The sequence below is a fragment of the Arachis ipaensis genome, chromosome B8 (assembly GCF_059453495.1).
Source record: "Arachis ipaensis isolate K30076 ecotype BB chromosome B8, ASM5945349v1, whole genome shotgun sequence".
NCBI classification, from domain to species: Eukaryota; Viridiplantae; Streptophyta; class Magnoliopsida; order Fabales; family Fabaceae; genus Arachis; species Arachis ipaensis.
Window position 1 is genome coordinate 8567966 of NC_142443.1, and position 24289 is coordinate 8592254.

General features: G+C 36.2%; 4 protein-coding genes across 5 annotated transcripts; 1 reads left to right on the forward strand and 3 right to left on the reverse strand.

The window, feature by feature from the left end:
- Positions 1-1309: 1309 nt before the first annotated feature.
- Positions 1310-6037, reverse strand: LOC107614309 (isoprene synthase, chloroplastic). 2 transcript variants are annotated; one of them, XM_088497687.1, is made up of 7 exons: positions 5723-6037; positions 3623-3893; positions 3120-3507; positions 2644-2862; positions 2411-2549; positions 2025-2273; positions 1310-1915 (listed from the first exon to the last, which is right to left on the reverse strand). In XM_088497687.1, exons 1-7 carry the CDS (start codon positions 5960-5962, stop codon positions 1610-1612), a joined length of 1812 nt encoding a protein of 603 aa, XP_088353813.1. In that variant the 5' UTR covers positions 5963-6037; the 3' UTR covers positions 1310-1609. The 2 variants fall into 2 exon arrangements, with proteins under 2 accessions (XP_088353813.1, XP_088353814.1); XM_088497688.1 differs by having other exon boundaries at positions 1312-1915; positions 3120-3501; positions 5723-6035.
- A 2891-nt stretch (positions 6038-8928) lies between these two features.
- Positions 8929-11824, reverse strand: LOC107614308 (isoprene synthase, chloroplastic). The gene is made up of 7 exons (XM_016316523.3): positions 11512-11824; positions 10806-11076; positions 10323-10704; positions 10005-10223; positions 9776-9914; positions 9441-9689; positions 8929-9375 (listed from the first exon to the last, which is right to left on the reverse strand). The coding sequence occupies exons 1-7, from the start codon at positions 11749-11751 to the stop codon at positions 9064-9066; spliced, it is 1812 nt and encodes a 603-aa protein (XP_016172009.2). The 5' UTR covers positions 11752-11824; the 3' UTR covers positions 8929-9063.
- A 3426-nt stretch (positions 11825-15250) lies between these two features.
- Positions 15251-15953, forward strand: LOC148547124 (uncharacterized). The gene is made up of 2 exons (XM_088495309.1): positions 15251-15418; positions 15492-15953. The coding sequence occupies exons 1-2, from the start codon at positions 15251-15253 to the stop codon at positions 15951-15953; spliced, it is 630 nt and encodes a 209-aa protein (XP_088351435.1).
- Positions 15954-20326: 4373 nt separating this feature from the next.
- Positions 20327-21538, reverse strand: LOC107610460 (uncharacterized). The gene has a single exon (XM_016312510.1). The coding sequence runs from the start codon at positions 21536-21538 to the stop codon at positions 20327-20329; it is 1212 nt and encodes a 403-aa protein (XP_016167996.1).
- Between the last annotated feature and the right edge of the window lie 2751 nt (positions 21539-24289).

Consider the following 24289-nt stretch of genomic DNA (forward strand, 5'->3'; position numbering starts at 1 on the left):
AAGAAAATACAAGTTTTATATTGTTTAGAATAGTGAACTTTGTGTTATGTATTAGTCCGAAGTTATGAAGGCTTTTCCTTCTTTCATTAGTATAAATAATTCATGTACCTTTTATTTATGAAATAGGATTTGAAGTTGATTTGAATATGAAATAAGTTGTGTTTATCTTTTCTCTAGGCTCTTTGAGAGTAAGAGGTGCATCTTTCGCTTGGCCAACCAAGTGGGGTTCCTGACTATTTTCACTATAATGGGATTGTTAACCTCGTTAAGATTGGTGACCCAAGAGACGTCCCGGCGTCAGTTTGGTATCAGAATAAGGTCGGTCCTCGCGGCCTTCGCCTTGCTTTAGTAAAATTTTATTTGATTTGTGGTGTAGGTTTTTGGTGTGGATTCGTTAATGGGATTTTTTGGTGTGAATTCGTTAATGAGATCGTTTGCTGCTACGGGTCTTGTAAAATTTTATCTAATTTGTGAGTGCAGGTCTTGGTGTCGAATCACCAATAGGATCTTTTGGTGTGAATTCATCAATGAGATCATCTGTACGTTGTCACAAGTCTTTTCACATAAGAGTTCTTTCCAACCTAGGGAGAATGACGCGGGAGCAAGTAGAATTAGTAGTTTAATTATATTAGTTAATTGTAATAAAAAAATACAAGTCCCATATTGTTTAGGATAGTGAACTTTGTGTTATGTATTAGTCTCATATCATCCATGTTATGAAGGTTTTTTCTTCTTCTACTAGTATAAATAATTCATGTACCTTTTATTTATGAAATAGAGTTGAGTTGAATATGATATAAGTTGTATGCTTATTTTACTCTATCCTCTCTTTAGAGTAAGAGGTTAGTTTGCATCCTTGGCTTGACCAACCAAGGTGCATAGTGGAATTGCTAACCTCGCCAAAATTGGTAAATCTAAACCATGTCACCATGTTCATGGCTATTTTCACCATAGTAGGATTGTTAACTTTGCTAAGATTGGTGACCCAAACGACGTCGCGACGTCAGTTTGGTATCAGAGCAAGGTAGGTCTTCGCGGCCTTCATCTTCATTTAGTATAATTTTATTTGATTTGTGGATGTAGGTTTTTGGCGTGTAGATTTTTTGTGTAGATTTGCTAATGAGATCTTTTGGTGTGGATTCGTCAATGAGATCATTAAGATTATCACAAGTCTTTTCACGCAAGGGTTTCTTCCAATCCAAGAAGAATGCGCGGAAACAAGTAGAATTAGTAGGTTAATTATATTAGTTAATTGCAATAAGAGAATACAAGTCTCATATTATTTAAAATAATGAACTTTGTGTTATGTATTAGTCCCTCCAAGTTACGAAGGTTTTTTCGTCTCTGAATATGATCAGCCTATGCTTAAACAGCCTAGCCTTTCACCTTTGAAACTGAAAGCTAAACGAGGAAGCGAGACCTGAATTTGTAATTCCCTTCTTAATTAGACGCGTTGCAACTAGCAAATTGGAAGAAAAGGAAATGAGATATTATTCACTTCATCCATATTTATAGGAAAGTAAATAATGTAATTACAAGTTGTTTTGCTGTGATTGAGTATTTGTATGATTCTTTCCCACGAACCCATGATATATATATATATATTATGTTACGTTGGCACATTCACAGGAATTGGATCAACAAGCAAGGACTTTATTCTGCCCTTCGATCTATTGTCTGGTCGTCCATGTCCATCTCCATGTTGGTATGTGAATTGGGCAATACGGGCAAGGTTCATGGCTACTTCTATGAAGGATTTGTCGAATGTAGAATCCATCACTAGGCATCTGTTCATGTTCTTCCATGCTTCGTCAATCACACTTCTCAAGTACCTTCGTGCGCCCTCTTCGGAGTCACCCGTTTCATTCATGTAGCACGTCATTGAATTCGCGGTTTCACCGCACTCCATCTCTTCCTGCATTTTAACAATAACCTAAGCATTCTTTTTAAGCATAGAAAATGTGCCAGAAATAAATATGAATTCATATAATTCTTAATTGATTAGCAGGGAATAATTAAAATACCACTGAGGTGGCCAAATCGTTGCTAATCCTGAAAATGGTGGACGAAGAACGCAAGAGTTCGTGGTAGTTGATTAAGGAATGAAGTGCTTGCTCTGATGTTTCTTGGTTGAGTAAGAAGAAGGAGTGAATAAGACAAATCCCGCCTGAGCACGAGACTAAACCATTTTCCAAGTACTCCTTCAAACTTGGTACAACTTTGTTGTTGGACCATTTTGCTTCTTGTAGAAACGATTTGCACAAATCACACCACTGATATCATAGTATAGAGTATAGTCATATCAATCAATTTATGAATCCCCATAATAATTTTGTAGACAATAGTGAAAACATTAATTTAGTCATCTAATTAAGAGTTAATAAGACTTGATTAAACTTATAGTACATACAGCTTTTTTGAGATGAGGAAGGCACTTGAAGGCATGATCTTTGAAGATGTCAAAAGCAATCTCATTGACAGTGTTATAAAGTGCTAGGAAGCACAATGTCATGTAGTCTGGGAGATCGTTAATGGCATTTACATCCCATCTGATATAAAAACATGCATATAATTATTATAATTAATTTGCCACACTAAGTTATTAATAGAAAGATATACTACTAATTAATATAATGAAGTAACCTCTCAACAGCATCCGTGAAGAGTTCCAATTCATCCAAAGTACCATAGACATCGTAGACATCATCAAGAACGGTGACTAAAGCTGCCACCTTAGTAAGTTCTTTACGACAATAAGAAAAATTTGGATGTGAGACTATTCCCAGTGACCAAAAGAAGGATTCCGTTAACCTATCTCGAGCAAAGCTCAGCTTGCTTGCGAGGCCTATGTCCCTCCACCATCTATAAATGTGAAACATTGAGTTGGTCTGGCTAGTAACATTCAGGTAAATTCAGGTAAAAAAAATTCTTTTGCTATAAAACAGATAAATGTACAAAATTAATACAAACCCAAAAAAAATCTTATTCGATGGTCATAGTAAAAATATAATTATTCATATATATTTTTTATTAATTTAAATTTCTAAGATAATTAATTTCATTACATTTGTTTTTATTTATCGACTTAAACTTTTAAAAAAATAATTTATTCATCTGACCTTGCCATCTGTTTTAACTCTTGTTGATGTAATGACTGAACCATGTTAAAGTCAAGCTTAGCAAGCTCTAATAGCAATTGACTGTGTGGTTCCTTTTTATGATATGTGTCAATGTATCCCCTTGCCTCTACTCTGTAAGGGCTATGGTGAGAAGGAAGCCCCTCCAACACTCTTCTAACGCTTTCTTTTACTTTGTTCTCTGTCCCCTCTTTTCTTATTATGTTCATCATATTTGTTGCCGAAAATGCCCTTGCCTTCTCACATAGATTTTCTCCGTCAAAGTTAAGATGTGATGCCTCGTACAAACTTAACATTCCTTGCACATCATTGCCAATTTCAGCCTTCAAGTTTCCCTCATCATCGTTGAAACTTTCAAATACATCTGCACCTCAAAAATCATCGTAGTGGTATAATGTAAGTGAAATCACTTAAAATAAACTGAGATGATTGATAGAGTTTGCTAAGTTCTAAAGGAGTTGTGAAGACGTGTTAGTTTTATACACCTTGGGAGACGTGAAAGGAATGTTGTCTGAGAATTCTGAAGAGGAGAGCAGTAGCATGTAGTGTTTTGGGTGTATAATGAAGTACATGTTGTGAAGAATGAATGCGGGAAAGAGCAGAGTTGATGTGGTTTGGGAACTTGTAGGAGAGGCCCAACCGATGAAGGTCGTCAATGAATTCAAGCAAGCTCAGGGGCTCCATGTCTGAACTATTCATCATTATGTGTCCCACCTTCTCCTCTAGCTTTTTTGCCCTTTCTTCAATTATTTCAACCTGCACCGTATCAAAATTTCCAATTATTCTCGTTCTTTTAATTTAATATCTATATCGGTGTGATAACTCTTATTATTATTATTATTATTATTATTATTATTATTATTATTATTATTATTATTATTATTATTAAATTAAACTATATATATATATATTAAATTAACTATGTAGTCATCTCATTCTTACTTTAAAATTCTCCCTATATACAGATATCTTTTTCTACCCCTCTTCATCTTCAAAGAATGATTTTTATCCATAGAGGAGTGCTAGGGGACCAGTAGAATTTGTGATATGTAGCCATCAATTAGCCATCATATGTGTTTTTAATGGTGGGAGATGACATCCAATAGTATAAGATTATTCATTTCTCTTTTGATGGTTAACTGCTGGCCAACTTTTAATAAAACTGCTGGCCCCCTAGACTTTCTCTTATCGATATTCTCATCCTACGTGTACGATACACTTATGCTTAGGAATATTATCTATTATTGCTATATATATAACTCTAGTATCATATACTACCGGCATGTGTAGGGTTGCATATGGTCCGCTTGGCCCGGGACATTTTAAAAATTAATTTGATACAATTTTATCGGATTTAATATTGAATAAGAGGCTTAAAAATAGATTCGATCATTATTTTGATCAAGACGAATTCAGCGTTGTCCAATCTATGTCCATCTTAAGAGAATTGTAAAAGGTATATATATTTTAAATTAATTTTAATATTATATTATATTATATTAATTATAAGTTTATTATTTTATTTTTAATTATATTTATTGAATTAGAAAATAAATAAAAAAATATCAGATTAAAATTTATAGACAAATTCAAATTCAAATCAATTTTTTTATAAATAAATAAGTGTATCTGTTACGGCCTGGTCCAAACTCACGCGGGTTAACCCGACCCGAGTTTCTGCCGGCCCAACAACGCGCCCTCCACCCGACCCGGACACGCGTCTCGTACGGCTTGCACACAGCCGTGGGACAGCGCCCTTGAGGGTATGGGCCTGACCACTGGAGGGGCCCACTACTGACATGTATATAAGGGGGAGACTGGCTCTCCCCCAAGGTACGTCACATTCTTACACCACCTACTTTCCGCCTGCACATATTCTGACAAGAGCGTCGGAGTGTCTTTGCAGGTGGCACCCCCCTCTCCATACGAAGTGCTCGGGACCTCGCACACCCGGGACCAGGAAACCACGACCAGACGAGCCTCTCCACCATCCCAAGCGTTGACCTCAGGGTCCTAACCCGAACCGTCCGGTACCCGACTTACCGAACAGTATCATAGATAAATTTTTTTTATAAATAAATAAGTGCATCATAGATAAATTTCTCTATAAATTACTATTAAAACTTTAAAGATTCAATTTTTACCGGGTTTAGATCCGATATAGTTGTAACCCAAAAATATTTAGATTCCATCGAATTTAGAATCAGATTAGAGTCTAAAAAATAGACTCGATTTATATTTTCGGCTTATGAACGTTCCTACCGGCATGTGGCGTCCAAAAGTGCCGTGTTAGAGCTCATAATATGGAACAGAATGTTGTGTGTGCAATATACAAGAGTGACATCATGAAAGAATATGATTATTTTGGTGTTGAGACTTTTTTGACTATTTAAAAGAAACAAAGAGAGAAAACAGGAATATGAATTGAATACGAAGATACAAGCTAAGGGAGAGCTAAATAATTCAAGGTGATTATTCGGTCATTTCTGTTACCATGTTGATGGGGAAAAAAAATACACGACCAGAAGATGAATTATATGCACATTTCAGAATTTTGGCAGTTAGTTAATTAGTTAGTTACCTACCACGTGATGATTGTGGTGGGACTGATGAAGAAATTCATAAGTCCATAGATTGGGCTGGTAATTAGCTGAACGCCTTCCAATTAACTGGCCATCATCCTTTTTGGTGGAGCCACAAATGACATGTATTTTTGCAGTGGCATGAGTAACTGTTTTGCGTCCAAAGTGGTTCCTATGTTTTACTACTACTACTCTTTGTGTGGTTGATAGGGCGTAGGGCAGAGATATCAACTCACTTGCCATTGTTATCGAGTTATCAACTACTATATATATATATATATATATCACGTTCTCTCTAACACTATGATATTATATAAGTTAATAAGACGTTTTATTTTTGCAATGTGTGAGGTGAGCCTACTCCATTTATTCATAGGCCTCATAAGTCATCCATCAACTCAAGAAAAAGTACGAAAACAACAAGGTCTTTCGTTCTTTTGGGAATAAAATTTATTCATTTTTATATTTTAAAATAAATATATATTAATTAAAATAATTATTTTTTTATAATTAAGCATCCAACTTTTAGACATCATAACAACTACCTTTATATTAAGTGCTCAATCATAACAACTACCTGTATATTAAATGTTGTCGCTTCAAAATCAATTGTCAGATATTGATATTAATTTTGTCGTTTAGTTTCGTTTAATTTCCATCTTCTTTAATTTGGTTTAATTAAAAACAATGATGATATATATTCCTCAACAACATTAGTTTATTATTTTACTATATTACTATAAACAAGTTTAATGATTTTTTTTTTTATTGCAAGTTTAATTTTCTACTATATGTCATATATTTTGATGAGCGATGATTGATTATTTAATTAAAAAATATATAAATCAAAACATATAAATATATATAAATACATAATAATTAATTTGATCAAAAATTTTTAGTGCACATGAGCATTTTTGTTATTTTAAACATTAGTTTTGATATTAAATGATTAAATCTCTATTTTGCCTTTTCAAAATCGAATTTGAGATACTAATATTAATTGTCTCTTTTTTCTTTTTTTTTTATCTTTTTTTAATTTATTAATTTGGTTTCATTAAAACAAACACCAAAATTAGCTTTTAAAGATTTTAGATCTGACAAATACATTTTTTTCCCAATAATTTTTAATTTTTTACTATGTAGAAGTTATTAATAATTCTTATTAAACAGAATGATCTTTTCTTTATTTTAGAAGAGGTAATTTATATTTTATATAAAATTTTATGAAGACTATTTAATTGTCTCATAATAAAATTTGTTAGAAACATCTTTGTCTGACACGTAATTAAAAATTTTATTAAAAGTAACGAATGAGAAATAATATGCCTAACGAGATTTTTTTTTCAAAATTTTTAGAGTAATAAAAATTTATTGGAGACAAAATGTCTTACCTAAAATTACTTAAAAACTAATTTAGATGTTCACTCTAAAAACAATGATGATATATTCTCCACCAACAATAACTTCAAATTATCTTCATTTTCAAATTCTGAAATGTTTGAATATATTTTATATTTCAATATATTAAATACATCCAAATATTTTTTTTTTTAGAAATTAGAAAAATATTTAGAAAAGGTGCACATTATTGCTACTCAACTAAAAATATTGCACGTGTAATTTAATTTACACATTTCGATTTATATATACCATTAAAAAAGAAAATAGAAAATGGAAAAAACAACATATCGAATGTGTGGTCCTCAGAAAAATTTGTGGGTGCTATTTGGCGTTGAGCAACCATTAACATAGCTTCATCAAACTACCTACCATAAAATAAGGTGAGGTGTAATCTTTATTAGAATTATATTTTTTCTATATTTATTTGTCACCACAAAATAATCAAAAAGGGAAATAATATATTAAAAAAAATGAATAATTAGTAGTTCTTAAATAATGTGAATTTGTACTACTCTACCAAGGATCACATTTTGATTCGGGTTTGTTACTGCACATTTTATATATGTTGCATGCGATCAAGCACGGACACTTCATTGAGTTGTTGTGTCTGCGTGTCGGACACATTTTGGACACGACACTCACCGATACTCGTTCGACACGTGTGTCTGTTGTGTTTGACCGTATCTTAATAAAAAATAAAAAATTCTTCTTCGTACATACCTGAACACACCTAAATACTATCACGTGTCAGCGTGTCCTGTCTTATTCTTAACATATATTTTTAAAATAAATTTAGATATAGTATATATTATTATTTATTAAAACAAAAAATATTTTAAATACTTGATATAATTAAAATAAGATATTAAAAATAATTAAAAATTTTAATTTATATTTTAATATCAATAAAATATCAAAATATTATTACGATTTATCTAAAAAATACTTTATATTTTATATGTATGCGTGTCCCCGTATCATGTAAGATTTTAAAATTTGTGTGTCGGCGTGTCCCGTGTCCGTGTCAAGTATCTATGCATCATAGGTTGCATGTATTATTGCACGATCTTTTCACCAAACTTTCGGATTGCATGTGTATCTCAATATCTCATAACTCTTGCCATTAATTTAAGAGAAATGCTATTTGTACACTAAAATCAGCCACCAATGTATTTGTGTATTAATTTATTTTCAATATGTATTTGTATTTTAACATGTATTTTATACTGATAGTTAATTTTGATGGCTAATTTTAGTATACACATAGCATAACCTTTAATTTAATTTATTGAAAGTGCTTGCAACTTTCAATTGTAATTTGTGGCTAATAATAGAAAATACGAAACCCAAAATGCTATGTAGATTCCTTGTTCCTGTAATCCTGTCAAGGATTCCAGGTTCTCATAGTTTTGCATTTGCCTTTGATGGACTTTGAATCTTATCCTTTGGTCATTCGGAAGGAAAAACCTTAATTGCGCGAGTAATCATCAGAATAAAAGTTTAAGTTAAATAAATTTGAAGAAAAATGTCACGAAGTATACATATTTGTCAGTAAAGAGTTTATAACATGATCTTTAACAGATTAATTATTGCCTCTCGATCGTACCCGGAGAAATGGGTCCATATATAGGAAGGATTCTAGATTTATAGATTTCTCAATTCAATTCCCTGTTTAAATAAACAAAAATATTATTTGTACACTAAAATCAGTCACTAATATATTTGTGTATAAATACATATGTGATTTAATTTATTTTCAATGTATAAATGTATTTCAATATGTATTTTATATTGGTGATTGACTTTGATAGCTGATTTTGGTATACACGTAGTATTACTTTTAAATAAATAAATTTGCAATTTTTTGTAAGGAAAAAATTTAGATATAACACTTAACCAACAAAAAAAAAATGACTAGTTGTACAAATCACAAAATCTGCTCATGTTGGCACATTCACATTCACAAGAATTGGATCAACAAGCAAGGACTTTATTCTGCTCTTTGATCTGTTGTCTGGTCGTCCATGTCCATCTCCATGTTGGTATGTGAATTGGGCAATACGGGCAAGGTTCATGGCTACTTCTATGAAGGATTTGTCGAATGTAGAATCCATCACTAGGCTTCTATTCATATTCTTCCATGCTTCGTCAATAAGACTTCTCAAGTTCCTTCGTGCATCCTCTTCGGAGCCACCCGTTTCATTCATATAGCACGTTATTGAATTCGCGGTTTCGCCGCACTCCATCTCTTCCTGCATTTGGATTTTTAAGTATAGAAAATGTGCAAGAAATAAATATGAATTCATATAATTCTTACCGTTGAGGTGGCCAAATCGTTGCTAATCCTGAAAACGGTGGATGAAGAGCGCAAGAGATCGTGGTAGTTAGTTAACGAATGAAGTGCTGGCTCTGTTATTTCTTGATTGAGTAAGAAGAAGGAGTGAGTAAGAAAAACCCCGCCTGAGCATGAGACTGAACCATTTTCTAAGTACTCCTTCAATCTTGGTACAACTTTGTTGTTGGACCATTTTGCTTCTTGCAGAAACGATTTACACAAATCACACCACTGATATCATAGTATAGACATATCAATCATTAATTTAGGCATCTAATTAAGAGTTAATAAGACTTGATTAAACTTATGGTACATACAGCTTTTTTGAGATAGGGAATGCACTTGACTGCATAATCTTTGAAGATATCAAAAACCATCTCATTGATAGTGTTATAAAGCGCTAAGAAGCACAATGTCATGTAGTCCGGGAGATTATTAATAGCATTTACATCCCATCTGATATAAAAGCATGCATATAAATAGAATTAAATTTTGCCGCATTAAGTTATTGTTAGAAATATATACTAAATAATATAATGAAGTAACCTCTCAACAGCATCCGTGAAGAGCTCCAGTTCATCTAAAGTACCATAGACATCGTAAACATCATCAAGGACGGTAATTAGAGCTGCCACCTTAGTAAGTTCTTTACGACAATTAGAAAAATTTGGATGTGAGACTATTCCCAGTGACCAAAAGAAGGATTCCGTTAACCTATCCCGGGCAAAGCTCAGCTTGCTAGCCAGCCCCATGTCCCTCCACCACCTATAAATGTGTAACATTGAGTTGGTCCAGCCATGTAACATTCTAGTAAATTCTTTTCTTTAAATATTTAACTCACATGCTAAAGTTAACAAATCTGACCTTGTCATTTGTTGAAGCTCTTGTTGATATAATGACTGAACCATGTTGAAGTCAAGCTTGGCAAGCTCTAATAGCAATTGATTATGTGGTTCCTTTTTATTGTATGTGTCAATATAGCGTCGTGCCTCTACTCTGTAAGGACTATGGTGGTACGGAAGACCCTCCAACACACTCCTAGTGCTTTCTTTTACTTTATTCTCTGTCTCATCTTTTGATATTATGTTCATCAAATTTGTTGCTGAAAATGTCTTTGCCTTCTCACATAAATTTTCCCCCTCAAAGCTAAGGTGTGATGCCTCGTACAAACTTAACATTCCTTGCACATCATTGCCAATTTCAGGCTTAAAGTTTTTCTCATCATCCGTAAAACTCTCAAATACATCTGCACCTCACAAAATCAGTGAAATTACTTAAATAACCTGAGATGATGGAGGTTACTTATTTCTACAGAGTTGTGATAATGATGTGTTTAGTTTTATAGACCTTGAGAGACGTGAAAAGCATGTTGTCTAAGAATTCTGAAGAGGAGAGCAGTAGCATGTAGAGTTTTGTGTGTGTGAAGGTGCATATATTGTGAAGAATGAATGCGGGAAAGAGCAGAGTTGATGTGGTTTTGGAACTTGTAAGAGAGGCCCAACCGGTGGAGATCGTCAATGAGTTCAAGCAAGTTCAGTGGCTCCATGTCTGAACTATTCATCATCATGTATAGCACCTTCTCTTCTAACTTTCTTGCTCTCTCTTCAACTCTATCAACCTGCAAAGTGTCAAAATCACCTTATTTTTTAGAATTCCGCTAGGGAGTCAATGGAGTATTTGTACAATGTGTACAATAAACTATTTATTTAGGCCAATATGAGTTAAAAAATAAACATCTAAGATAAAATACTACTAATTTTTCAAACACATCGAACATCCCTATACCCTATTGTACACATTGTATAGATACTCCATTAGCTCCCTATACTTCCTCATATATATATATATATATATATATATATATATATATAACAGTCACATGATCACATGAAGCAAAAATATGATTATGGTATTGATGATGAGACTTTTCCTTAACTATTGAAAAGATAGAAAGAAAGCAGGAGTATGAATTGAATATGAAGATACAAGGGAGCCCTAACTTCAAGGTGATTATTCCTCCATTTCAGAATTCGCTAGTTAGTTAGTTACCTACCACGTGATGATTGTGGTGGGACTGATGAAGAAATTCATAAGTCCATAGATTGGGCTGGTAATTAGCTGAACGCCTCCCAATTAACTGGGCATCCTCCTTTTTGATGGAACCACAGATGACATGAATTTTTGCAGTGGCATGAGTAACTGTTTTGCGTCCAAAGTGGTTCCTATGTTTTACTACTACTACTGTTTGTGTGGTTGATAGGGCGTAGGGCAGAGATATCAACTCACTTGCCATTGTTATCAAGTTATCAACTGCTATATATCACGTTCTCTCTAACACTCTAATATTATATAAGTTAATAAAACGTTTTATATATGCTTGTAATGTGTGAGGTGATGAGCCTGCTCCGTTTATTTATAGGCCTCATTCATCCATCAACTCAAGAAAAAGGTACGAAAACAACAAGGTCTTTCGATCTTTTGGGAATAAAATCTATTAATGTTTATATTTTTAAATGAATTTCTTTTTTTTAGTAATTAAACACGCAACTTTTAGACACCATATATATAACAAATACCTTTATATTAAGTGCTCAAATTTCTATTTTGCCTCTTCAAAATCAATTGTCCCCCAAAAGCTACTTTTTTTTTTTTTTTTTTTTTTTAGTTTTTGACTTATAAAAAGTTACATTAATAGTGTTTGGTACAATTTTTTAGATAAATTTTTAACTTTTCAAAAAGTTATTTAAAAACTTTTAAAAAAGTTAAAAAATGTGACTTCTCCTATTTTCAAAAGTTATTTTATCACTCTTATTTAATGCACAACTTTATTAAGGAAGGAAATGAGGGAGAAAAGGATAGTCTATGCCACCCCGGCTTCATACTGACCGTACTTCCGACAAAGAGAACTAGTTCTCGAGATTAAAGCGGCAGGAGATGTCTTAGCTAAGACTAATTGAATTGCTAACTAGTCGAATTCTCTTATTCTGACCCTGCTGGGACTGCACTCCCTTTCTGCTTACTCTATATCTATGGAATCTTTTCCATCGCTAAATGCGTACTTATCGACATCATTCATTTTTTACTGCTTACTACTTCATGCTTTTCCTGCCCGAAAACTAGAGTTGCGGTGGGCGAAGGTATCAACTCATTTGAGATAGTTTCAAAGGCCTTTGGTACTTCTTTCAATCCCACTGGTCTTCTTATTCAAGTAGTTAACATTTCGGGCCGGATTCTAATAGTTCCAAATTTGCTGCAGGTGAGAAAGGGCCTAGCTTTCAATAAAACAAGGACTTCTATAATAAATTTCCAAACACAAAATAACTTATTTAAAAGTTGTTATTAATAAAAATCTTTATATTTTAAACTCCTTTTTCAAAAGAACTTATTTAAAAAATTTAGCTAAACTGACTTTATCTTTATTTTAATTTCTTTTAATTTCCATATTCTTTAATTTGGCTTAACTAAAAACAATGATGATATATTCTCCAACAACATTAGCTTCAAATTACCTTCTTCGTTTTCTTTTTTTTTTTAATTATTTCAATATATATTTTATAAGTTTAACTAAAAGTCAACTTTTTTAATCTTAAATTCTAATAACTCTAAATCTGAAATAAACTTAAATTTTAAATACTCCAAAAAATAAAAATTTAAAATATAATCTTATGATAAAAAATTAACTAATATTGACTACTTAAAAATTAGTTTTATATATTTTTATATTTTTATATTTCAATATATTAAATACATTTAACTAATTGTTTTCTAGAAATGAGAATAAATAATATTTATGAAAGTGCGCATATTATATATTGATCTTGTCTGGAAAATAGATCGGCCTCAATTGCTTGGAATCGGCCGAGCTATGCACTGGAAAGCTGTACGTCCGACTCTTTGAATCCGAACTCCTTATGTGTGTTGTTGTGTGAAAGCGGTAAGAAGAGGGTGGAGTGTACCTACAAAGGCACTCCGAAACTTAAATCAGTGTATATTCTTGCTATATTAAAAACTTAGGTATCAAGAAAAGTTCTACTTCCCTTTATATGAAGAATTCCTTGTCTGTTACATTCTCGGTAATAATTGTCGAAAAATTGATATTGTAACCGACCTTATTTTACCGTTTGAGACGTCGGTTATGATTGGAGAATTGGCGTCACCGAGCTATGGCTCATAAATTCCGAGTAGTAACGGACGATGACGAGTTATATCATATGCTGATAACGGTTATGGAGCCGAGTTATAACGTGTAATAATGACGACCATATCACAGCCCCCAAGCTTAGCCTGAGGAGAGGTTCTTTTAATGAAGCAGGTTGAGCTTTGTGATGAGTTATAACTCGGCTGCGTGGATTATTGGGTGAGCCCCCAGATCAACATACTTCATTAAAAGTGGTTTGTTTTTCTGTACGTGGGGAGTCGTGTCCGTTGGTTTCTGAGGAGAGAGAAAGAGTAATTGTTGCATTTAAGTTTTGCTGGTTTCCAATGTTGGTTTCGCCGTTTGACGTGACGTTGGAAGTGGGTTTTATCATTTGGAACATTTGTGGCTTTATTAACTTTTGATGTTTGGAGTTTAAGTTGGCAATTTTTGGCGATTGGTTTTCTGCTTCCTTGTGAAGAATGAGTAAGAGAGGTACGGCTTTGTCTCCTTGTTTCTGATCTGTTTCTTCATTTTTCTCTCTCTCTGCTTTTCTTTCTTTGTTTGTATTCTGTTTTGGTGGGCTGATGGGGTTTGAGAAGGAGAAAAAGGATAAGGTAGATTGGTCCTATGATTGGGTAGGGGAGGATGTGAAGTCTCGGGTCTCGTTGTTTTCTGATGAAGCAGCGGTGAAAGAGGTTGATGTAACTAAGATAGTGAGGGTTAGCTCCGGAGTTCAAGTTGAGTTGTTACCATGCAGTGTTGATGATAGGGTCTATCACCGGGGAAGGGGATTTGAGTTCTTCTATATGCACAGTTGTGTCCTTGAAGAGTTGTGGGTTAGGTTACCTTTTACAGAGTTTGAGTGTCAGATTCTGAAGCAGTTAAACTGTGCTCCATCACAGCTTCATCCAAATGGGTGGGCGTTCCTTCGATCCTTTGAAATTCTCATGGAATTTCTTGAAGAGGTGCCAACCGTTGATCTGTTCTTTTCCTTATTCCAAGCTAAAGGGGTGTGGAAGGGGGGTTGGATAAATTTTAATAGCACCCCGGGTTTTGGGATTTTCAAGCTCTATAAATCTTCTTTTAAAGACTTCAAGGAGATGTATTTCAAAGTTAGGGGGTTGGAAAAGGATTTCCCTTTTTTATTGACGAAAATCTGGCTGAGAAATTTCCGCTCTTTTGGTGCTCGGAACCCCAAAATATACTCGGCCCGGAGGTGATATCGTCGAGGAATGTATGTTTGATTGAGTTTTTGGTGGAAAATATTGATCGTAGAAATCTAATTTCGATGTATGAGTTGCTAAAGTGGGAGGAGGATAAAGATGCTATTTTAGAGTATTTGGGTGAGTGTTAGGGTTTTTTCTGATGTATTTATTATTCTGTCAGGGATATCTAACATGATCTGTGTTTGGCAGGTGGCAAATATCCCGGTGTTTCGGCTGCGTCTCTAAGGTCGCGTTTTAAGAATAAGAATTTGGAGAAAGAAGTGCCGTCCTCTAATGCTGAAAAGGGTACTGCGACTGGAGAGGTTACTCAACCTCCTCGAGGTCGGACAAAGGTAATTGTAAAAAAGAGGAAGTCTGATGTTGTCGACCTTTCTGAAAATTCTGATGAAAAGGAACATGTAGTCCCTTTGGAAGAAATACAGGCTTTCATGGGTAACCATAAAAAGCTTCATGAAATTTCCGAGCATAGTGAGGGCTTTTCTGTGTGGGGAAAAGAGTATCCGTATATGGCTGTGGTGGACGAGTATTGCCAATCCTCGGCTGATGTTTCTCTTGCAAAAGAAGTTGGTGATATGGCGATCAGACAGTATATGCAGGTAGTGGCCGACCTTGTTTGTTCTTTATTTGTTTTGAGAATTTGTGTTAACTTTTTATATTATTATGTCTTAGGTTGTTGGGCTGCGTCTTGCCAGTCTTGGGCGTAGCCAAGAGTTGAAGTATAAGAAGTTTTCAATAGAAAAGGGTGAGGTTTCTTTGTTAAAGGAGGAGTTGAGCAAAAGCAAAGCTGCTACTGCCGAGCTTCAGACTCGGTTAACTGACACCGAGAAGTTGTTGAAGGAGACAAAAGAAAGTTATGTCAGAGATGTCAAGGATTTGAAGAAGAAGGAAAGTGATCTGGCGAGCATGCAATCTCGCCTAATTGAGGTTACTGCTCAATTTAAGGAGATAGAGAAGAAAAAGTCTGATGAAATTTTGGACTCTTTTGTGGAAGGGTTTGAAAGAGCAAGGTTACAGGTGAAGTTTCTAGCACCAGAGGCTGATCTCTCCGGCATGGACCCTGGAAAGATCGTGCGTGATGGCCAGCTGATCGAGGATGATGGTGATGTGGAAGATGAGGCTGATAATGTCTAATGTGTTATTTCAAAAGCTTTTTTGAATTTTTTGCTTTGTTATATGTAATAGTTAGTTACTTGTGGCACTGTTGAACTCTTTGTTTATTGGACTTGTTTGTTTGCGTTTGATGGTAGTGCTTTTTAATTTAGAAAAAGTTGTGCTTGTTTATTCGAAAAGTATTCCGAGTATATTTCTGTTGCGGTTGATATGATTGTCGAATATTGGCAGTTTGTAGCTAGACGAGTGTTTGAGTTTGTCTGAGCTGTATGGATAGAATTTTTGTTTTGACGATATCATACGCATATTTATTTGATAGAGAGCAAGATAATCTGTGCCTCTTATACATTTGAAATTTTTGAACCTCTAAGTACAAAGGTGCAGGTAGGCTAGCCTCGTTAAAACCTCTCCAAGCAAAACCCTTTGGGATAAAATCTTGGTAGTAGAAAAAAGAGTACCAGTCTGTCCCTGCTTTTTAACTATAAAATTTCTTTAGGGAAGAAACATTCCATGAATTAGGCAAGAGTTTACCATCTATTGATTCTAGTTTGTATGCTCCTTTGCCGAGGACTTCTGATATTCGGTATGGACCGTCCCAGTTAGCTGCGAGCTTTCCGTGTGATGGTGGTTTCCGAGCAATTTCTGTTTTTCGAAGTATTAAGTCGCCTTTTGTAAATGATCTGCTCTTGACTGCTTTGTTATATTGACGAGCTAGTGCGTGTTGTGCCGCTCACTGCTGTAGTGTGGCGAGGTCTCTTACTTCTTCTATGGTATCGAGTTTGGCTCTCCGAACTTCTTCCTGATTTCCGAGTTGTGTTCGGACCAAGTTTTGGGAGACTTCCAGTGGTATCATAGCCTCCGAGCCATATACTAGCCTGAATGGTGTTTCTTTTGTTGATGATTGTGGGGTGGTGTTATACCCCCAAAGGACTTCAGGTATCAGTTTGGCCCAGAGTCTTTTGGCGTCATCTAGCTTTTTCTTTAGCACATGTAGGATGATCTTATTTGCAGCCTCGGCTAATCCATTTGTTTGAGGATGTTCAACAGAGGCAAAATGTTGCCTAATTTTGAGGTTCTGCAAAAAAGAGTGGAATTTCTGATCTACAAACTGGCGACCATTGTCAGTGATAATATGGTGAGGTATGCCGAAACGGCAAACAATATTTTTCCAAACAAATGAAATCATTTGTTGAGATGTTATTTTTGCCAAAGGTTGGACTTCCACCCATTTTGAGAAATAATCGATGCCAATGATGAGAAATTTTACCTGGCCCGGTGCCGTAGGGAACGGACCGAGTATATCTAAACCCCATTGGTTGAAGGGCCAACTGATGTCAGAGTGATGTAGTTGCTCGGCCGGAATGTGTATCAGTGGTACGTGTTTCTGGCAATTGTTGCAGGTCCGGATTTTGTGTTGGCTATCCTGGTTTAAAGTTGGCCAGAAGAAGCCAGCTCGAAGGACTTTTGCTGCTAAACTCCAAGCACTGGTGTGTGTTCCGCAGATGCCTTCATGTGTCTCGGCTAATGCTATTTCGGCTTCTGAATTATTGAGACATTTTAGAAATGGGCGAGTGTATCCTCGTCGATACAGTGTTCCGTTAAGTATTGTGAAGGAAGATGCTTGTCGTCGAAACTTTTTGGTATTCTCTACCCCTTCTGGTATATCACCTGTCTGTAAATATTGTATGAAGTCGGTCCTCCAATCTGTTTCCTGTGTAACACTTAACACATTTGTTAGAATAACAGTTGGAGATGTTATGGTAAATTGATGTAGCGTAGATAGTTCGGATTGCGTACCGCCGAGCTTAGATAAAATGTCAGCCCTTTGATTTTGTTCGCGTGGTATATGTTGTATTTCAAATTTGGCATATTTTGTAGATAATTTCTTTGCTAATAGTAAATATTTTGATAAGAGAGGATCTTTTACCTGAAAAAGGTCGTTTACCTGTTGTACTACTAGTAGAGAATCACAATATATATTTATCACCAAGATTTGGAGATCCAGACATAGTCGGAGTCCGGCGATTAGTGCTTCATACTCGGATTGATTGTTGTTGGCTTTGAAAGCTAAGTGTATGGAATGCTCCAGGATGAAGCCGTCCTTGGCCTCCAGACGGATTCCAGCTCCACAACCCCCATTATTGGAAGAACCGTCCACATACAAAGTCCATTGCTTTGTATGGTCTTCTTCTGATGGTATTGTAAGCTCGGCGATGAAATCTCCAAGAATTGGGACTTGATTGGTCCTCTGGATTGGTACCTGATATCGAACCCAGACAATTCGACTGCCCATTTTATAAGCCTTCCTGCGATTTCTGGTTTGTGTAATACTTGTCTTAATGGGTGATCGGTTCTGACGTGTATAACGTGGCTCTGGAAGTAAGGTCGGAGATGTCACGCCGAAAATATTAGAGCTAACGCGAGCTTCTCTATCCTCGGGTAGTTGAGCTCAGCGTGTTGGAGAGTTTTACTGACAAAATATATCGGATGTTAAACTTTGTTCCTTTCTGTAACAAGAGCTGAGCTTATCGCCCAATCAGTAACTGATAGATATAAAAATAAATCTTCCCCTTGGAGGGGTTTTTGCAAAATCGGTGGTTGTGAGAGAGTTGTTTTTAGTTTGGAAAAAGCTTTCTCACAATCGTCGTTCCAATAAAATTTGGTTTTCTTTTTTATTGTTTGGAAAAAAGGTATAGATGTTGAAGCTAGGCAAGGAACAAATCTTGAGAGTGCGGCCAGTCTTCCTGTAAGGCGCTGAACTTCTTTGACTGTTTTCGGGCTGGCCACGTCCAGAACTGCTCGGCAGTTGTCTGGGTTCGCCTCTATTCCCATGCGTGTTAGTAGAAATCCTAAAAACTTACCCCCCCTTGAACGACGAATGCACATTTCTCGGGATTGAGTCGCATGTTGTAGTGGCGAATTTGGCCGAATATTTCTGTAAGGTCGTTGATATGGTTATTGCCAATTTTCGTCTTGGCGACCATATCATCCACATAGACTTCGATATTTCTGTCGATCTGTTTGGCGAAGACTTTGTCCATAAGTCGTTGGTAAGTTGCACCTGTGTTCTTCAATCCAAATGGCATAACTTTATAACAATAGTTACCGAAATCAGTAATAAATGCCGTTTTACTTTGGTCGGAGGGGTGCATGAGGATTTGGTTATACCCTGAATACGCATCCATAAAACTTAAGGTAGCATAACCTGAGGCGTTATCTACTAAAGAGTCTATGGATGGTAAAGGGTAAGAATCCTTAGGGCATGCTTTGTTTAAGTCAGTGAAGTCGACGCACATGCGCCACTTACCGTTTTGTTTTCTTACCATTACCACATTTGCTAACCAGGTAGTAAATCTGATTTCTTTGATAAATTCGGCGTTGATGAGCTTTTGTGTTTCCTCTAGGGACGCTCTTCTCTTCTCTTCGCCGAGTTTCCTTTTCTTTTGCTGAACTGGTCGGACTGCCGAGTTTATTACTAGTTTGTGACTGATGATTTATGGGTCGATGCCGGGCATGTCTGAAGGTGTCCATGCGAAAAGGTTGGCTTGATTTTGTAGAAAGGTCGTGATTTCTTGTAGTTCTGATGTGCTGATTGACGTACCTACATAAGTGAATTTGTTAGGGTCATTGTTAAAATATACTTTCTGTAGGTCGTCGGATGGTTTTGGGCGTTTAAGGAAATCAGCTCTTGGATCAAGGTCGGCGAGTGCGTGGCTGTTTTCCTGGAGGTCGACATTGTTGACTTGTTGCCTTGGTCGATTTTGGTATTTCATGCTGATGTTGTAACATTGTCGTGCTTCTTTATGATCTCCATGGATTGTTACAACTTGATCGTTCTGCAGGGGAAACTTAACACACAGATGAACTGTAGAAACAATGGCGCCGAACTTGTTCAGAAAAGGTCGGCCAAGGATAAGGTTATATGGACTAAAACAATCAACTACTAAATATTGAATATCATATGTTTTTGAAAGAGGATGCTCACCCAGTGTGGTTTGTAACCACACTGAACCCAGTATTGGAACTCGCTCTCCTGAGAATCCGGCCAAGTCTCCTCCTGTTGACTGTAGCATGTTGTCGCTGAGCTTCATTTTTTGGAATGTGGAATAGAACAGAACGTCGACGCTGCTCCGGGGGTCTAAGAGTACTTTTCTTACCAATAAATCCCCTACCTGAAGAGTGACTACCACAGGGTCGTCCAAATTTGGTATGCCGGAGTTGAAGTCGGCGTGTGTAAAAGTAACTTGTGGTTGTTGATTAGTTACTTCAGCATCATGTTGTGGTCCGTTTACCGAGCATATTGCTCGGAACGATCTTTTCCTTGCCGAATTTGAGGATCCTCCACTTGCGTATCCTCCTGAAATGCAATTGATTATACCTCGTGGTCTTTCGTATTAGCTTGAAGATGCCTTCTCTTTTCCTCGGTTTTGTTGTTCGGAGGAATCGTTTGTTGTGGAAGGTGTGACGCGCTTTTGGATGTGGCAGCCAATGTACTTGTCGAGGTGTCCTTGCCTGGCCAGGCGTTCTAAAAGGTCTTTGGCTACCACACAGTCATTAGTGTTGTGGCTGTGTTTCTGGTGGAAAGCGCAATATTTAGACTTGTCCACATTCTTTGCATCTTGATAGGTGCCGGCTTTCCTTGGTGGTTTAATCAATTTCGAATTCAAGATCTCTTTGATTATGTCTTCTCTCTTAGTATTGAACTGCGTATAAGAATCAAATCGAGGGGTTAATTTAAAATTTTTCTTAGTGCTGGAGTTCTTGTCGTCGTCTCGGAAGTGTGACTTCTCATTTTTCCGAGCTTGTCTGAGCTCTTCGATGTCAATTTGGCCTTTTGCCTTCTCGCGAAATTCTGCAAGGGTCCTCGGCTTGGCTACTGCGATTGTCTCCTGGAATTTTCCAGGTCGGAGTCCGCTCTTGATTGCGTGTAGGTGGACCTCGGGGTGGAGGTCAGGTATACTGATTGCGACTTTGGTGAAGCGGGTCATGTAGTCCTTCAAGCTTTCGTTCGGTCCCTGTTTGATTGTATTCAAGTAATCGGAGTCGTGCAAGTAAATTGCGGACCCGGCAAAGTGCTCATCAAATAACTTCGCCAGCTGCTGAAACCGCGAGATGGAACCTGCAGACAAAGCACACAACCAATCAAGTGCAGGACCATCTAAATAATTTGGAAAACAACGGCATAAAACTGTATCTGATGCACCATTGACGATCATTATTGATCGGAACTTCTTGATAAATTTCTTTGGGTCTCCGCGTCCATCATAAGGTGTGAGGGTTAGCGGCAGTGTGAATCTCTTTGGCAATTCGAAGTTCATTACTTCTTCTGTGAAGGGTCCCACAAGGTCGTCGGCCTCCTCCTTTTCATCTTCAGGTTGGGGTTCTTCGGCTTGGGCAGTCTCCGAGACATGAGAGGGTTGGGAATGATGTTCCTCATCTTCTGGCTGATGTTGGTGAGTATCGTTGTGCTCTATTCGAGCATGATTTAGTTCGGCGATTTGGGCAGCCATTATTTGGTTCTTGTCGGCTATTCGTTGGTTGGCTTGTTGTAGCTCAGCTACCATTCGCATGAGTTCGGACAGTGAAAGAGGCGGTACGTCAGCCATGTGTGTGAACGAAGGTAATGGGACCAAAAGAAAAATACGACTTCCTCAGCCCCACGGTGGGTGCCAATTGATCTTGCTTGGGAAATAGATCGGCCTCAATTGCTTGGAATCGGCCGAGCTATGCACTGGAAAGCTGAACGTCCGACTCTTTGAATCCGAACTCCTTACGTGTGTTGTTATGTGAAAGCGGTAAGAAGAGGGTGGAATGTACCTGCAAAGGCACTCCGAAGCTTAAGTCAGTGTATATTCTTGCTATATTGAAAACTTAGGTATCAAGAAAAGTTCTACTTCCCTTTATATGAAGAATTTCTTGTCTGTTACATTCTCGGTAATAATTGTCGAATAATTGATATTGTAACCGACCTTATTTTACCGTTTGAGACGTCGGTTATGATTGGAGAATTGGCGTCACCGAGCTATGGCTCATAAATTCCGAGTAATAACGGACGATGACGAGTTATATCATATGCTGATAATGGTTATGGAGCCGAGTTATAACGTGTAATAATGACGACCATATCATATATAATATTAGATGAATAAATTATTTTTCTAATTAAGTTCAATTAATTTTAGTCTTTCTTTTTCTTATGACTTTTCTCTTTTTTTTTTCTTTTTTTTTTCAACTGAAATTTGTGGTTATCGATCCTTAAACTATTGAACGATCAACTTGTTTAAACTTAATTATCAAAAGATCAAGTAGCATTAACATATATATAAAGATCATGTTAGAACTTTACAAATTAATTATAGCGATTTATTAATTATGTATTGAAGTAAATAAAGAGACATAGAAAATTAGATTTTTAAATATTAAAAATTAGTAACAAAACCCAAAATTTTAAGGTTTAGTTAGAGCAGCAAAGGTAGGCAACAAGTTGAGGTGGCATGCCACCATTTACCATCAAAAAAGCAAATGGAATGGAAATAGAAAAAAACAACATATCCAACCGACAAGAAGATTTATTTCATATGTGGTCCTCAGAAGAATTTTGTGGGTGTTATTTGCCATTGATGAGCAATCATGTAACATACATGGCTTCATCAAACTACCTACCTTAATAAGGTAAGGTATATTATTTATGCATGTTGCAGGTATTGCACAATTTTTTCACCAAACATTCGGATTGCATCATTATCTCATAACTCACTACAACATTTGTTGGTTATTGCATCGCATGTTTAAAATAACACTTAAAAAAGGTTGCCTAATATATATATAGACAACCTTTTATACTAGTAATAATAAAATAGAATTATAATAACGAATTTTTAATCAACACACAATGGGTGATGCTGTTGATAAATTAGGAGACACTTATCAAGTGTTGTTCTATTACATATACAAAAACAACTATTATAAAAATAATATATTGCTTTTTTTAAGAGTTGTCTTTGAATTTATTTTAAACTTTACTTTTTAAGTGTTGTCTAAAATTTTTAATGTTTCTTAAAAAAACAAAAATAACCCAAACGGCAAGGCTAACTATTATGCGGAGAAAAAGGGGAGAAAAAAAAAAAAGAGTCTCTCGTTCCTAGCAAAACCCCAACCCTAACGAAATCCCTAACCCCAATCCATTCCAAATGATTCATTCTTCTCTTGTTCTTCAATCCATTCGATGATGACGCGTATTCCTTTATTGAGCTTCGATCTCAATCTCTGCTCGCGAATGAGCTTCGATCTTCTCTGCTCGCGAATAAGCTTCGATTCTCTGCTCGTTGAGCTTCGATCCTCTGCTCCTCTTCTTGTTGAGCTTCTATTATTCTCTGCTCGTTGAGCTTCGATTCTCTGCTCGTTGAGCTTCAATCCTCTGCTAATTGAGCTTCGATCTTCTCTGCTCGTGTTCATCACCGCCGGTCACTGTTCGATTATCACTGCTCGCATTTTTTGTAAGATTCTCGTTTTTGGCATTCTTCTGCAGGTACTGATGATTCTACCGTTCTTTCTCTATTCTATTTTAGCACTTTTTTGTGTTTTGAATCCTAATTTTTGGTTAAACTTGTTGCTGTGTGCATTAATTTTAAACTTGTTCTGCTATACTCTCACTGCTCCAAAAGCCGATTAAATCACGAACCTAACAGAAATTTTGCAATAGCCGGCAGCAGAGGCTGTAAATCGCTTCTGTCACCGTCATCGTTGTATAGCTCGAAGGAAGCACCAGCTTCACAATCGGCATCATTGCTAAGGCCACGGAATTGTGGAAACCTTGGTGACTGGAATGGGAGACGTCGGATAAGGGGCTGAAAAAGTGGTCCGGAGATGGCAAAAATCATGTTCCTCTCTTTTTGTGTTCATCTATACTGCCATCACAATTGGTATGATGCTGCCTCTTTCCTTTCCCTTTTTTGTTTTAATGTTTTTGGCGATTTGATCCCTAATTCTAATACTGGTGATGCTGTTGCTGTTGCTATTTGCAATGATAACTCTATCTCATCCTCAAAGCTCGTGACACTTTCTTTGTGTTTTCGCACTTACTGGTGATTATGACTATATGATGGAGTAGAAGATTTTGATGACTTGTTATAGTGAGTTTGAAGTTATTTGAGAAAAATAATGGAAGGACTACTTCCAATTTTCTTATTGATCTTGTACTTTTGTATTTTCTTTCACAAGTCTTTAATCTTCGTACAAGCCTTTCTCCCACCTTCAGCTCTCTGACCTTCTCTATTTTGCTATACATAAAATTTATAGACAACGGTAGTTATAAAATTCATGCTGGTTGATAAGGGAAAATTGATTTCCACACAAAC

Bases quoted from the DNA above. Each gene is read 5' to 3' on its own strand.
- LOC107614309 (XM_088497687.1), bottom strand. From the start codon at position 5,962: ATGGCAAGTGAGTTGATATCTCTGCCCTACGCCCTATCAACCACACAA. The intron at 3,894-5,722 runs GTAGGTAACTAA...GATACGGTGCAG, and splicing joins CCCACCACAATCATCACGTG to GTTGAAATAATTGAAGAAAG. The intron at 3,508-3,622 runs GTGTATAAAACT...ATGATTTTTGAG, and splicing joins TTCCTTTCACGTCTCCCAAG to GTGCAGATGTATTTGAAAGT.
- LOC107614308 (XM_016316523.3), bottom strand. From the start codon at position 11,751: ATGGCAAGTGAGTTGATATCTCTGCCCTACGCCCTATCAACCACACAA. The intron at 10,705-10,805 runs GTCTATAAAACT...TGTGAGGTGCAG, and splicing joins TGCTTTTCACGTCTCTCAAG to ATGTATTTGAGAGTTTTACG. The intron at 9,376-9,440 runs GTAAGAATTATA...ATCCAAATGCAG, and splicing joins ACGATTTGGCCACCTCAACG to GAAGAGATGGAGTGCGGCGA.
- LOC148547124 (XM_088495309.1), top strand. From the start codon at position 15,251: ATGGGTAACCATAAAAAGCTTCATGAAATTTCCGAGCATAGTGAGGGC. The intron at 15,419-15,491 runs GTAGTGGCCGAC...ATTATGTCTTAG, and splicing joins CGATCAGACAGTATATGCAG to GTTGTTGGGCTGCGTCTTGC.
- LOC107610460 (XM_016312510.1), bottom strand. From the start codon at position 21,538: ATGGCTGACGTACCGCCTCTTTCACTGTCCGAACTCATGCGAATGGTA.